Source organism: Semicossyphus pulcher, unplaced genomic scaffold (genome assembly GCF_022749685.1).
Source record: "Semicossyphus pulcher isolate SPU_LCO1_2020_fin unplaced genomic scaffold, fSemPul1.0.p SCAF_5, whole genome shotgun sequence".
Taxonomy (NCBI): domain Eukaryota; kingdom Metazoa; phylum Chordata; class Actinopteri; order Labriformes; family Labridae; genus Semicossyphus; species Semicossyphus pulcher.
This window is the reverse complement of record NW_027211726.1, coordinates 14905285-14920901: the sequence shown is the minus strand read 5'-3', so window position 1 is coordinate 14920901 and position 15617 is coordinate 14905285. Positions and strand designations below refer to the sequence as shown.

General features: G+C 44.8%; 1 protein-coding gene across 1 annotated transcript in view; it reads right to left on the bottom strand.

Annotated features, from left to right (window-relative positions):
- Positions 1–6725: 6725 nt before the first annotated feature.
- Positions 6726–15617, bottom strand: part of znf704 (zinc finger protein 704) — a 49724-nt gene continuing 40832 nt past the window's right edge. The window contains exons 3-9 of the mRNA XM_069681465.1: positions 14928–15031; positions 12844–13115; positions 9101–9201; positions 8717–9011; positions 8172–8306; positions 7994–8085; positions 6726–7848 (exon numbers count right to left, since the gene is read on the bottom strand). Of these exons, the coding sequence (XP_069537566.1) occupies positions 7734–7848; positions 7994–8085; positions 8172–8306; positions 8717–9011; positions 9101–9201; positions 12844–13115; positions 14928–15031 (1114 nt within the window). The 3' untranslated portion in view covers positions 6726–7733. The remainder of the gene's footprint in view (positions 7849–7993; positions 8086–8171; positions 8307–8716; positions 9012–9100; positions 9202–12843; positions 13116–14927; positions 15032–15617) is intronic.

The following is a 15617-nucleotide window of genomic DNA, read 5'->3' as shown; positions in this document are numbered from 1 at the left end:
AGTCAACATGTTATGTGTTGTTTGTTGAATACATTTTAAAAGGAGTATTTTATGTGGACTATTTCCTGGATAGAAACTTCCTGGAGCCACGGCTAGTAAATTAGCAACGGTTTAGAACTAAGAAATACTTTGGCAACTGACTCTCCACACAGCGGGCAAACGTTGATTTTCCAAGTAGGTTTTTGTACGAATAAAACAAACGTAACACAATGGGTTCACTACTAAGTTTTAAATGTGCTAGTAGGTCACAATTTGCAAGCTAGTTGCTTCCCTGAGCTAACTAGCTTACCGCTGGGACTTCTTAAGCACTGGAGATTCTCAGCTAACTCTCTGTAAGGAAGCAAAAACTTCCCCTAAAGTCAACCTATTTTTGACATTTCCTCAATACTTTGACACTGAAACAAGTCAAATGAAAAAAAACCCATCTTCACCGCTAATGTCAGACAAGGTAGTTTTCATTTTACCACCCAGAGTGTCACTCAATGGACTGCCCATGAACAGATCTGAAGGAGGACGATGTGTTGCATCTACGGTGTAGTTTTACAGTCTGGAAACACATATCAAACATTTACAATTAGAGGCTTCAGAAGGATATAAAATGCAACATACTATGCCAGCCAAGTCAGGGTGGAGAGCAGCCGCTCTTTGTATTTAATCACAAATGATCATCTTTAAAACTCTGGAGTAAAATCATTCAGGGAGTAGTTTTTAAAATGACACGATATAACATCATTGTGGATACGTCTTCATAGATCATTTTTAACGATGTGTTTGTAGAGTGAGGCAGGGATTTTTTTGCCCACCTGTCTTAAGTGTTATGAATTATAACAGTTTAAGAAAATAAAAGTACACTGAGGCACCCCCGGCTGCTCCCAACCCCCGTCATGGACGCCAAAGCACAAGTAGAGCACATTTATATAAAGTCATGTATCTCATAATTTCCTTATTTGCATGCACATGCAGTATTAAAAATACAGTTAGACCAGAGCATATAGTATATATATACTGTTTGAAAAAAGAGTAAAAATCCAGTGCGACAGTCATTGAGTTCTTGAGGTCTACATGATTGTAATCCGATAAAACAGCCAATGAGATGATCCGCTTCAAAGAGAGGGCGGGGTCAGCGCTCTCCGTGTTGCATATTGAAGTTTAAACTGAAGGAGCTGAGGCAGAATGTGTGATTGCTAATCAAATCCAATAACGAATTAATGAGGGCGATTTTCTTCTCTCTATCTGCCTGTTATTATTTTTCATCCACCTTCACACACAGCATGTGATGCATTCAGGTTCCTGTGGAAATAACTCAGCAGCTCCGCACTAAAAAAAGGATCATCTCACCGACTGTTTCACAAGCTGTTTGCTGAGTGAGGTTTCCTTGATTTCCCAAACATTTCTAAATTGCACCACGACAGCGACTCTTCACATCGACATACATTTATCTACAAGCCCTTGTACAAAAGGGAGAGAGGAGTGATGTTTGGGAAAACAAAGAGAAGGAAAAACAAGAGACAAAAAAACCCACATTGAAACACAGCATCAGAAGTTTGGATCCAAAAATATTTTACAGAAGACAGTAGAAAAGTCACTCTTAGACTTTGCAACATCTTTCTAGAACCAACGAGCGGCCAAAAGGGCCCCTGAACGCAACGCACAGGACATTTCTTTGTATCACAAATCTTTGAATTACAGGTATAGAAAGCAGAACTCAGACTAGCCAGCACCAGAGACATTCCTGCACCGTTGCTGCGGCCCTGCATATCACAGCAACGCTCCTGCACACAGCTTCTAGATGTAATATCTCTAGAAGCTCTCGCTCCTCAAGGCACATTCAGGACTCCTATATTCCTCCTTGAAAGACTTACTTAAGACTTATTTGTCTTTTTTAAATCCATAATGTTTGAGGGGATCATTTTCAACCCTCCTACTTCTTCACATTTCTGAATGAATGAAGGTTCCTTCCTCTTTGTATTGACAACAATCCAGCTCCTGATTGGATAGGAGCAGAAACGCATAACCTTCCTCTCTTGTCAGCATGGTTGCCATGGAAACTAGCCCTACAGTCGGTGGGATGCTGGACTCTTTGAGGACACGCCGCTACTCGATCTACGCCGAGGGTCATGCAAGGCAACTCATGACTGCTCGAGCGCGCGCAAACGGTCGATCTCCGTGCTTTTTAAAGGACAATTACAAGTTAAGATGAGTGTGACTGCGATTATAGAGCCACCTGCTGTCAGACTGTGTTAAATGCTTTTTCTGCAGAAAAAAAGTGGCATGTGAGCATCTGCACCCGCAGACTTTTTGACCTTTAACCTCAACTCCTGCAGCTGAGTGCAAACAAAACAGGAAATACGTAGGAATATAACGGATATATCATACACATACTGATACTGTAGTTTAGATAAACTGTACTGCAGCTTAATCTGTATATATTGTAGCATATATTGACCTATACTTGGATGATATAAAGGTGTAATAAGTGTCAGCTTCTTGTCACAAACAAGTCTTGTCATGTATGAAATATTCATCTCAGGAAAGATCAGGGACATAAACCAGGAAGTCTCATAAAACTGTCAACTCATGAACTGAAGTCACTGTGACGGGGCCGAACTGGACACAAACATAGCATAAACGTGTGTGTGAGGACGCATTCGCCGAGGGTCCCTCGTAACTCACAGCTGATTTCTGTAACCTCTGTAAGCAGAATAATTCTATCTTGTTTTATTCGGCGTATAAATCATAGCTGATCGCTCGGCTCTTTAATAGGCGGCGGTGTCTGAGGAGGAGGAGGTGGTGGTGGGGGAGGTGGGGGTAAACACACCGAGAGAACAAAAGCCACAACAGCCGCTGACGCTCCAATTGAAGGAGAGAGAGAAAAAAAAAAGTCCTCATAAGTATTCATATCACTCTCACCAGAGCAACAAGACCGCCTATTGTGGCTCTTTGATAGCACAGTTTTAATTCTGCTGTGCCAACACGTGTTTGTAAAGGGGGCCCCGTTTCGGAGCGCGTGTTCAGCAGCAGCTCGCGGGGCTGCGGGCTCGCTGCTGCTCTAATATGAAGGAGTTGGATGATCACATCAGGAGGAGGAAACCATATGGCATGTTTGGCATCATTAGGGCGTCAATTTGGGAGTTAAATTATGGATGTTGATCCCTGTTAGTCTGCCGGTTTTGCCCGTAAAGGAAGTGAGTTATCCTATATCCCAAACAAATCTGCAACGTGTTCATATGATGGGAACAAATTTTAGGTTTTAGACTGCTACGAATTTGTAACATCAAAAATCACCAGTGCTTTTAATATTACAATATTTTGAGCAAGAATGTAATTTTAATTTTTGATGTTTTGTGTACAACATGGAAAATTTAAAGAGGGGGTATTATGCTGTTTCACATATATAATGTTACAATGTTGGATGTTCAGACTAAACAGGGCTGAAGTTTCAAATCTGTAAAAGTATGTTGGAGTAATCCCCAGGCTTCTCAGCTCAGTCTGCAGGCTGCTGTGAACGCCAGGTTTCACAGTTTTTTCTACACACTGCATTTTGTGATGTCACAAAGTGCAGCCTCAGCAGTCCGGTCAGAAGAAAGTGGGCTTGTAGGGGCGGGGTTTCTTAAAGGGACAGAGCTGACTGAGTCATTTCAAGCATGTATGAGGGCCTGCACTGTAAATTATGCTAAGCTACTCCACAGGTATCACTGAGTGAAATATGAAGCTTGAAATTAGCATAATACCCCCCTGTAAAACACGTTGAATACCAGCTGACAGAGCGATCTAAATTTAGGGCTCATTTCCTTATCACGCTTTAGACTGTATCACATGTTCGTCATCAGCAGATTGAGTTTCCCCCCATTGTTATCGAATAAAGAAACATGTAAAGTTTGAACAATTACAGTTCCATAAAAACTGATGGATGAAGACCATGTGATGTGGTCAAAACCTGCAGAACAAGTCAGTCAAAGGACCTTAATGTGAAAATGTTTAGTTAAGTCAAGAATGAACCGTTAGCTTAGTTTGAGTGTTGAATATTTGAGTTGTTTGGGTGTATCAGAAGAGCAATCAAATGACTGAAATGAGCACTATCAAAATAAAAGCATCAAAAGGTAACAGGAAGCAGGAGAGAGAACAGAGTTGTTTGTCTCACTAACTTGTGTCTGGACACTTTGTAGTCTTGAGGCAGGGTGTTTTTATTTTCATGTTCTACAGCATAACAAAGTGTACAAAATGGAGTTAAAATGACACATGGGAGAAACAGCACTGCATGGGAAAAATAGCACCTCCATTTCTCCCCCCGCCGAGGCCCCAGCACCAGCATGTACAGTATGCAAGAAGAGACCTGGGCCGAGTGTCTTTGAACGCCCCGTAATGCAAAAGCCATCTTTGTGCCGGTTGCAGTGATGGGACCAGGATGTTCCGAAGCAGGCCGGGGCACGGTCCACGAACAAATCCCAGAGTTCTTCACTGATCTACGAGATGTTTAAGAAGTATGGCAGCAAATATCCTTTTGAGATCATTTGGATTTAGCTTTGTTTCGCTTAGTTTGGCCAACACATGCCATTTGATGGCAACAACGACCAAAAGAGAGCTTCTGGTAAAATAGCTGCCTGGAGATGCTGCCACGTTAAATATCCAGTCTTGCCTGAACCTCTGCTGGGACTTGTTCCTGGACAGAGCCCTGACACCATCTGATTGGCTGCCACACATCAATGGAGGAGACTGTCAGGACACACGCATGAAGCACCACAGTGATGGAGAAAGGGCAGTGGGAAGTGCATGGAGTTAAAAAGAAAACATCGGCCACATCCAGCCGCTCGGGGTCTGGAGCAACAAAAACATCCCTCACCCCTCGAGTGTGTTTCCCCGCCGTGGACTCGCCCTGCACACGCAGCTGACAGGGAAACACCACAGGCCGTGTGATAAAGGTGTGTAAAGCTCCTCAGGAGGAGCGAGAGAAATGCTTGGAGGGGAGGGGCGGGCAGAGCACCGAGCGTCAGAGGCGGCCCCGCATACTTTGCCCGGGGCTCCTTCACGTTCACTCGCAGGATCGTGTGACCGCACACACGAGCGCCAACACACCGACATGTCAATCAAACTAATTGCAAGTGTGCCCCGCGTGACAGCCGCGAGAGGAGAATTGGAAATAAGATAAAGGTTTTAATCAACTGTGTGTTTGGACCGCTTAGCGGTAAGCTGCAGGGAGCGTGACGTGAAGGAGCTCGAGGCGGGAGCGTGCGGGTCACATCCACCAAGAAGAGCAAAACAAGCTTGGCTTGCAGTGAGAACGAGTCCTCACTCCCTCCTACAGTAACAATAGGTACAAAAAACCATCAGCAGAACATGAAAACAAAACAGGATATATAATCATACATATATATTTGTATATATATATGAAAAAATAAAAGTAAAAACAGCCAAATCATGTTTCTTCTTTACGTATATATAGATTTGTCTTTTCTTAAACAATAATACGTTCACATAATACGATGCAAATCAGCTTTGAGATCATCTAAATATTTCTGACTGGAACATCAAAGTCATGACAGAAGAAGAAGAAGCACGATGATTTCTGTGACTTTAAGGCTATCCCTATATTCAACACAACAGGAGCCGGACAGGTCGAGCGGTACATTATTTCCTCACGTAACATCAGAGCTGAACCTGTCTTGTTCATAAGGTGGCGGATGTAACGACCGAGCTAGCTGGTCATAAACATGGAGCTTATAGAGCGAATACAAGAACTACATATATACATGAAGAGACGATAAAAGAAAAGGAAACGTAACAGAGCTACGGTTTTCTGTGTGTTAAATGAGCGTGAGTTTATTAGCTGGTGTTGGTTTGGACTGATTCTGTTAATGTGTGTTAATGTGGTGCGTTCAAACTAAGTTTGTGTAAAGCAGACTGTAAGTGCAGAAGCAGAATCACAATGCGCCACACGCGGGTCATTTTCAGCCGCAGGTGACAAAAGAGTTGGTCCATTCATCACGACAAAGAGAGCATCTGTAAACTATTTGGCTTTGTGATTTTGTTTCCTGCCTTGGAGCTAAAACAACAAAAAAACAGAGGCGGGAATTTAAACGAACACATTCAAAAGACAGATTTTTTCCTACTAATCACACTCTTGACCTCATCAGTAACAAGGTTACGAGCCGATCACAAGGACTCTTATGAAAGCTGGCGCTCGCATGTTGCGAATTAAGTGTGCAGTGCACGTTTAACAACCTAATCAAGTGCTTATCCGCCCTCGGAGCAAATAATGGTCCCAAAAAATTTGCCGTAACTTCCTTTGCATGATGGAAATAAAGAAGTCTCTAGGAAGGATTCTCTAGAAGTAACCGCATATGTAAGTGCTCCGTTACACATACAGAACAAGTGCCTCACTTTTGGTTTTCAGCCCTCCTCCTGTGCGGCGAACGTAAACACAAAGATATTCTGCTCCCTTTGGGAAGGTGTAAAAGTTGGTGGAGGAGGAGAAGGAGGAGGAGGGCAATCTGTCTCTCTGTATGTGGTGAAACGTGTTCGCCTCTCTACGGCCTCGCACGCCGCTGACTTCCTGCTTCCAGCGCCGTCAGGAAGGTCTTTGAACACGCTTTCCGTAGCAGGTGGTTCGTAAACAGTCTTGGTTTCGCCAAAAAAAAAAAGAAAAAAGAAACTACAACAACAACAGTAAACATGGCACTTTAACAAAACCCAAAAACACAGAGAGTAAGATAAAGGAGTTTTTGGTTGCAAAGTTGTCATGTGTAATAAAAGAGAGACAGTATTGAGTTAGTGCTGTGTACAGTTTAACCCCAAGTTTGAGCTGCTGGTTTTTGCTTTCTGTAGAATCACATCCCTGATAAAAGAAAGAAAAGTGGATAAAAAAGTGAGATAGAAAACAGGTCCTGTCTTCTGCTCTGATTGTGTGGGCATACCTGTGTTTGTGTTTGCTTTGTGTGTGTGGTAAATCACTGGCATGGTCCGTCTGCTTTCCCTGACTGTGAGTTGTGTCTTTTTTTGCATTGATCATTCACCTTGTGTGTCTCTATTCCTCCCTCTTTCTCTCTTAGCATCACTTCTTCAATCACTTCTTCAGGAGCGAAGAGCAGGTGAGAAACCGGGAGAGGCTGTGATGTCGGCGATAAAAAGAAAATCACCTCAACGAGGGCGGAAAGAAAAGACGAGATGAACGAGCGGAAGGAAGAACAGAAACTGGGACTCTCACCGCCGTGCTTTTTCACAATGTTCTTCAAAAACTGCACGAGGTGCAAGAGGCCCCATTCTTCTTTTGGATAAAAAAATGTTTGTTTCTTTTAACAAAACACAAAAAAAGCTTTTGGCCTTTTTTCTGGACCCCTTCTGTGACTTTCCATTTAAAAACCAGAGCTTTACAAAACATAGAAACTTGCAACACTGAGCTCAACATAAAAAAAAACAGGAGAAATCTTTACACTGTTTAGCTGCACTGGGGGTTTCCCAAAACTGGGAATGATGGGAATGGCGAGGCAGTGCTGGGAATCCTGGACGGCAATGTAAGAGTTGAATCCGCTGTCCTTTGGTTCCTTCCGCAGCTGGAATGGTTCAGTGGAGCTGAGGGGGAGGGGCATCAACAAGGGGCGGAGCCGGAGCTTGACGGACGGTTTGCGATTTTTGAGCTGAAAGAACCAAATGCATGCAAAGCGACGCCCCTCCCCGCTGGCGAAAAAACGGCAGCGGTGCCTGTCGGCAAGGTGCGCCACGACGTCGCAGGGGGACGCTCAGTCGGTGAATCTCTGGCAGGCCTTTTTCCAGCGGCAGGCGGTGCACCACATGTCGCGGTTCTCCATGCCGTACACCTTGCGGCACTTCTTCCCTTCGCCACGAACCTTCCGACTGCAGAGAAAAGAGAGAGAAAGGAGACTTTTTTTATAAGCATATCATGAGCACGAGCATCAAACATATAAGAAATATGCAGTAAAAAGACTCCAGCTAAAAAAATAAGATAAACTCCAGATTAGACCCAACGAGCAGTCAGTACCTGAGAGCGGTGGAGGCTCTGGGAGGAGACGAGAGGACGGCGATGGTCTGGGAGCGCTGCTCGCTGAAGCCCTGGCTTTTACTTGGAGACACCTGAAGAGGACAGACACATTCAGGATCATGAGACCTCATTCGGAGCTGCAGTTCGATTGCGCTCTAATGCATCGAAGTTTCCTCACCGTGCTCCCGGTGAAAGTGACGGGCGGAGACTGCCAGGAGATGCTGAAGCTGGAGCTGTTGGTGGGAGTGAAGCTGGTGGACGCTGAGCTGGTCGAGTTACTGCTGTTGGACGGGATGGACACCGGAGCCGTGGCCTTGAGGGCAGAGGTCAAAGGTCACAATGGCAGTATTTTGTAGCCAAATGGATCAGTGGCGTTTTGATAATCTCCATCTTTTATTCTCAAAGCCTTATAGCTTACAGTATGTTGCTAGCTGAACATGAAACTATACATACATAGCTGATATGACCTGTTAACATTGATGTATTGTGTCATCATTCTACCTACAATTACTCGTCAAACCTGCGGCTGTGTTTATATAAAGCAACTGGCTAACAGGAGCCTGGAACACAGGTCGCTGTGACACATCAGGATAATGAGGACTCAGTGTGTGTGAGGGATCATGCGTGTATATTGATCCAGAGAGTGCATCGATCCGTAATCTTCCCCCACATTGATCATAATCTTGTCATGTGTGTCTGAGTGTGCCCTCCGCCTCCTCTCACCTGGTAGGCGTGGTCCGTGTGGATGAGGTAGAGTGCGCTGGGCGCAGAGCGGCTGAGCGGGGTGGTGCCGCCAGCGTGAGGCTCCTTGGTGTCAGAGGACTGCGGAGGTCTGTGGGAGTCGGCCAGCTGGTTGAGAGACGGGAGAGGAGAGGGGGGAGGAGGAGGGGGAGAGAGGAGGGACGGGGACACGGGGGACAGGCTGCTCAGCCCGTCGGCCACAGAGTCGGTGTTGAGCTTGATCTCCGTGTAGTAGAAGTCCTCCTCGCCGTCGCTGCAGTCCGAGTCACAGTTACGCCTAAAAACAGACGAAACACATGATCATTCCACATGTACTATACTGTTATGATTTATTTTGGAGCGTATATGTGTGTGTTGGTGTCTCACCCCAGGTGGATGGTGCGGATGTGTCTCTGGATGCCGGCGGCGGTGCTCAGCACCTTGCCACAGTTCTTCCACAGGCACTTGAACATCACCTTCATGGAGTTCTGCAGGAGACACACAAAGCAGAGCAGCCGCAGTCAGAGGAGCACATAAGGGTTCATGTTTACAAGAAAACATGTGGTTGTTTGTCAAAGGGAGCAACATTTGCTGTCAAGTCATGATTTGTTATCAGAGTTTGGTTAATGTTGAATTCCTCTGTAACCAAAGATTAAACGAGAAGCAATCAGAAGCAAAAAAACACCATGAGAGAGCAGATGAACTCCCTGAGCTACAGTCTGCATGTAACTCAACTTTATACCATAGAAGGAGAAGCTCAGTGATGGTATTTGCCAGCAGGGTCGGTCCACTATCAAAAGCATACTTAAATTTCTTCCTCATTATCAGGCAGGTAGGAGCAAATTGACTGCTAGCTGTAACTGAGGCTTCTTTTCTCTCTTACTTTAAGTTTTCAAGTGATTCGTCCCAGTTTGAATTAACATTCTTTTCAATCTTTAATACTTTTAATATAATGTTTGATTTGGCACGGTGGTGCAGAGGTTAGCGCTGTTGCCTCACAGCTTGTGGGCCTTCCTGTGTGCATGTTCTCCCCGTGCATGCGTGGGATCTCTCCGGGTATTAACTCCTACGGGCCGAAGACATGCTTGTTAGGTTCATTGGTGACTATAAATCACCTGTAGGTGTGAATGTGAGCGTGAAAGGTTGAGCAGCTCTGTGATTGACAGGCGATCACCCCCTCTCGCCCAATGACAGCTGGATAGGCTCCAGCCCCCCGCGACCCTGAGCAGGATAAGCGGTATAGATAATGGATGGCTGGACTAGGACTTTCCTCCCGGTATATTAACACATGCTCTTCCTATCATGTGTAACGATCATGTTTTATTAAGAACAAATGTGTAGCTTCACTGTAACGTCTTTCTTTGGCGCCACTCCAAACACACATTCATCTAAGAGCTGAGTGAGCTTGAATTACAGTAAATATCCTCCTGTAATTACACCACTGCCCTCCTACAGAGACTGTGCATTGTTTTCCATGGAGAGAAAAGCCCTGCGCGCCTCCCCCTGCCCTCCTTCCTCCTCGCTCTCAGCCTTGATAAACGCTCTTATTGGCCTGTCCATCAAACTATTGTTAAGGGGGCTGCTTTAATTCTGACAACACGTTGTTTATTTTTTCTGATTTTCCGCCTCCTTTCGGAAACGCACAAACACACAACAATCATGTGTCCCCCGTGCATTGTTTTGTGTTTGGGTAACAAAAGGCCCGTTCTGTGTGTCAGCGTGTGTGTGTGTGTGTTTCCCTTTATAGAAGCATTTCACAGTTAATTAAATGGTGAGCTCTAAATGCTATTGTCTTGCCAAGAGGAGCGTGTAGATAATATTATGCCAAACCTTGGCATCAAACACACAGTGTGTGTGTCAACTATCATCCAAGCCTTTTTTTCCTCCTTTTTGTCCCCTTTAATTCTCCACCAATGCCCTTCCTCCTCTTCCTCTTAGTGATAAGTCCCCAATTAATACAGTGCGGAGTCCCGATGTGGAGCCGACCCAAGAGTCTTCATCGATTTGTAGTGGAGCCGCGGAGCCGGCAGGATCTTTATGTTTGCTGTTGCAGGCATTAAAATCATTACTGCTGTTGTGGAGCGGCCGCATGAGAAGTAATTATGAGGGGCGAACGTCTGGGGAGGACACGCGCATATACAGAGCGAAGGGAGAGCGGGAGAAAAACACAGGCGAGAGGCACGAGGAGGAAGTGGGGAGGAAAGGGAGAGCGAAGGGAGGGAGGGATGGATGACAGCGAACGACAAACTAGCAAGATAAGGAGAGAGAGATAAAGAGAGAGAGAGCAAAGCAATATACGTCTGAAAAAATAATGAGTGACACAGAGCGGCGGATGTGATGAGCTGTCAGGGCTGTGTGGAAAATGAGACCAGCAGAAATGAGTGTGTGTTGTTCTCATAACATCTGGGTAACACAGACTGAACCACCACAGCACCAAGAGGCTGCGTGTCCTTTCCTGTCCCATTTTCATCTCTGCCCATCCGTCAGTCAGAGTCCAAACATCCACAACCTGAGTGGTTAATATCACAGCGTGCGGAAACAAGAAATCAACCAGCTCGTGTGGGTCTGACAGGACATCAAACACGAGCTCAGAGCCTTTTCTTATTGAGAGATCGGCCTGTTATCAGGAGGATGGCTGCCATCCGTCCACACTGAAGGATGAAAGAAAATTCTTTGTTGTGACCGTTTAAAACCCTCCAGGGGGCATAAAGTCCTGATCACAGAACTGTTTTTATTTCAAAGAAACTGTCAGGTTTCAAGTGGAATCTAATTGGAAATCCCGGCCGGAGAAAAATCTCTTTTAAGGTTATTATTTTGAAGGCTACTTAGAGTCCATAGTTTAGAATAATGCATCTCACACTGCACTTTTATACCCCGGAAAACATCTTTTTTTCATTAAGCTTAAGTAGATATATATATATCTAAACTTTTAGAAAGTAAACGTTTCGATGAATGTGTAAATGCTGCACATGTTGTTTTCAATCTTGAAAAAACCAGCGAGTCTCTTCTGCCGTAAAGTCTGAATATTTTTATGAATTCTCTTAATCTGATCTGCAGGAAGACGCAGAAAAAATAAAACATTTCACAGTGCAAAAACCACTAACTTAGTTTACGTGTTGAAAATGCAATAATTATTGTTGTAACATTTTAAAGGGACAGACCACCACCTGCTGAGTGTTCATGTGGAGGCTGTTCGCTTATTAAGCTTCATCTTATCGACCTGTCATATGTTCGTGTTGGACAGACGCCGATGTTGATGATACCAATGAAGTGCCATTGAAGTAACAACTAAGTCCTGTGTTCAGCTATATTTAAAGATGCTTTCGGAGTCAGTGTTGGGCAAGCTACTTATGAAATGTAGCGAGCTAAGCTAGCAGTTACTCTACATTAAATGTAGCTTCACTGCACCGAAGCTACCCCTCAAAGAAATGTAGCAAGCTAAGCCACTTTGGAAAAAACACGTTGCAATTCAGGTTAACGTTAGGCTAAGTGATTTATATGGTCTTAAACGTTGGGAAATCAACGACTACAACATCCCCCCTCCCTCCTAGTTTTAACATACTTAATAATTGTTTCTTTGATAACAAAAAAAAGTGTCGACCTAAATATTACTCAGCTCTCCTCCCATGTGTTTCTCTCCATCACTGCCTGAAAGAAATGATGTGAGCTTCCTGAAAGTATGCAGAAACAGGAGGTGGCTCACCTTGCCCCACTCTCCCCTAATCCAAATGTTTCAGCTTTTCTACTGTCGCCTCAGTTTCTGTGCTCCTCTTCTCATCTATGTTCTGTAGTTAGCCGTTGATAAGTTGCTAACTGGTGCTTGCAGACTACACTGATGATGGTTAACTTAGTAGGGGTTGATTGTGTTAGCTTATTCACTGGATTAGAGTGTGTAGCTCTGTTAAGTAAACTCGACTATAGGTGAAGAAGCACGAGCTATAGCTGCTCCCCTGTCTACCAGATGCTGGCTGATATGAAAAATTTAGATTTATCACCCAAAAGACGACGAGGAAGAAGAAATGTAGCTCTTGTATTTGTGTTTACCATTATGTTTTTTAGTTTGTTTTCAGTGTAAAGAGTCAGAACTGGACTCTCCTCATAGCTTTTAAACTGTGGTGCTCAGTATTCACCTTGCGCTTGCGAGGGATGGGCTCATCGAACAGCAGGCTGCTGCCGTCCTGATCGTCCAGGCTGGGGTCTTCAGGTCCCGCGGGGCCGGGTCCAACGCCGCCCAGGCTGGGCACGCGGAAGGGCTTGAAGCTGTCGGCGGAGAGCGGCGGAGAAGGTGTAGAAGGGTTGGACTGGTCGCTGGGGGCAGACCAGCTCCAGTAGCCCCCTGAGGAGCTGTTGCTGGACGGGGTGAAGGGGCCGGCAGAGCCGTTGTCCTTCCACGAACCGCTCTCTGAGAAGATGGAGGCGAACAGAGAGGGGAAGGGAGGGGAGAGGATGTGAGGAGAAAAGTTAGAGCATGATAATAAAGCTAACAATCAATTGTTCTTGGTGGATATTCATTGATGATAAAACCGCAGCAGAACATGTGGGTGTTTTCTGTCATTGATCAAGACATTAGATTAAGATCAGACGCCTTTATTTGCACTTCACACAAAGGAGCCTCTGAGCGATGCTGTCGACTGTGACACAAGAAAATAAAAAGGTTACTTTCTTGTTCTGAGATTCCACCGAGACACTTCCAAGGTCTTGTTTATTCGGATCAAAGAAACGTTTCTTTTGAATATCAGCTACAAAAGATCTTTCACTTTGTGAAGGTTGAGGCTGGGGAAAACTTTGGAGCGTCTACGGAAGGGTGTACGAGGAAGAATGTGTGTGTGCAGCAGAGTTAAAAGTTAAGTTTGTTTGGTTTGTTTGGGGTGTTTTTGAGGGGTGTCTCCCTGCTCATCCTTGCATCTACCTCTACAACATTTCACAGGGTACTACTGGTATGAAAGCTGCTCTGATATACGTTTGTGTACTGATGTAAATGCACATTATATGATCTCCAACATGTGTACGGGGGCGTGACATCTGTACGACTTCATTCAGTTGGTATTTAAAGCCACTTTGTGCATGTGTGCGTGATGTATGTGATGTACATTTAACATCCGAGCGCATGTGTCTGTGTGACTCTGATAACACGTGCATGGTGGCTGGAGGGTTGGCTGCTCGCTTGAATGGGAAGTCGCCCGGTCGTGCAGCTGACTATAAGGGGTTGCATGTGATAGCAGTTATGGGTGCACTTTGGAATTCCGCCACCGTGTCGAGCGGCACGGATCCAGACTCTTTGTGCCTTTTGTTTTTTCTGTGGGTTTGCAGAACTCGCTGATGAGAGGTTCCTAAAGCGCGGCAGGTGGCGGTAATTTATCAACCTCGGCTTCCACATGCATTCACAAGATAACAGCTGTGAGGGAATGAGAAGTCAGAGTAGAGTAGGACACACAAATTACAGGCTTTAGGCTGCGTTGCTTTTGTTTACGTGATCATTTTATATAAAGAGCTGCAGAGAGGAGGGATGGAAAGCTGTAAGATTAAAGTCGTATTTCTCTAAAGAACACCACTCATTTAGTTGTGAGCATAGACTGTATAAAAAGAAGGCCGACATGACTCTATCGCCCCCTGCTGGCTGGCTGCAGTATAGGTCATAAAGCCCGCCTCCTCCATGTTAACAGATGGGACATGAGGCAAACTATAAAATCAAAATACACGTCAAATAAATGTTTCTCAAACATGGTTTCTTTCATTACAGTTACTTCTTATCATGCTGATTTACATTCAAGTGTTCATTTTTCTGTCAAGTTTATTTTTAATTAGTTATTTGATGCTGTAAAAAGGATGATTGACAGCTCTGCTGACAAATCCGGCTCCTGCAGCCGATCTGTTCCTGATTGTCAGAGTAGTGGAGGAACAGCGAGAGGAGACGTAACTAAAACAATCACTACAGTCGTTGAGGTTTACATACCTGTGAACGTCTGCTTCAGACCAACACAAGAAGCTGTTCTGATGTTAAACACGACGCCGAGCGGCATCTTTGCTGTTTTTTCGGTGAGTAAAGTGTGTGTTTTGGTTAGTAGACGTGGCACAGCTATGGCTCCAATTGACGTAACAATCGCAAGATGTCAGCGCTCGTCTCGGGGGGTATTATAGCTTCAATTTCGTACAATAAGAGCAGATGGAGACGCGCCATCCATCTATATATACAGTCATTAGTTGTGAGACTCACCGTTGACTTTGACAGGTGGACTCCTGACCAGCGGGCTGGTGGAGAGACTTGTTAGCACCATTGCAGCTGTCACTTTGTCCATGTCTACTTCCTCCTCCGACCGTCTGTAAAAACACAACAGAAGAAGAGAGATTATCACTGAGCATCTTCTGCCTCTAATACATAACCACACATTGAGGGAGACTCAGTAACTCCCTTAATTGCTTTAAGATAAGTAACTAAAGGTACTAGATACTGTTTTTCATATGCACACCACACACACACACACCAATATCCTCTCATCAGATTCAGGCACTCTGCTGCAGTGACTCCACACTGTGTTTTTTGTCCTTTGTGGTCGGCTGATGCAATCACCCAGACACCGTTTGAAAAATCAACAGCCAGCAGCTGAAATGCGACCGTAAGAAATAAATATAAAACTGAACTAGACTAATGTGGGACTCGTATTCAATCCCTAAAGCCTGTATTGTCAATATAAGCTCAGCGCTGTAAAGAACACTGGCCAATCCATACGATAGACTGGAAGCACACACACCGCCCACGTACAGTATTTGTCTCTTCTAATTGGCACACAGTAAACTAGAAGACAGGTATCTTAATCGTCCAGCATGTATTCCTCGGGGGGGAGCCGATCCCTGTGATCAAAGAGATGTCAATAGCTTTATTACTGACTCTAACTACAGTGCAGGC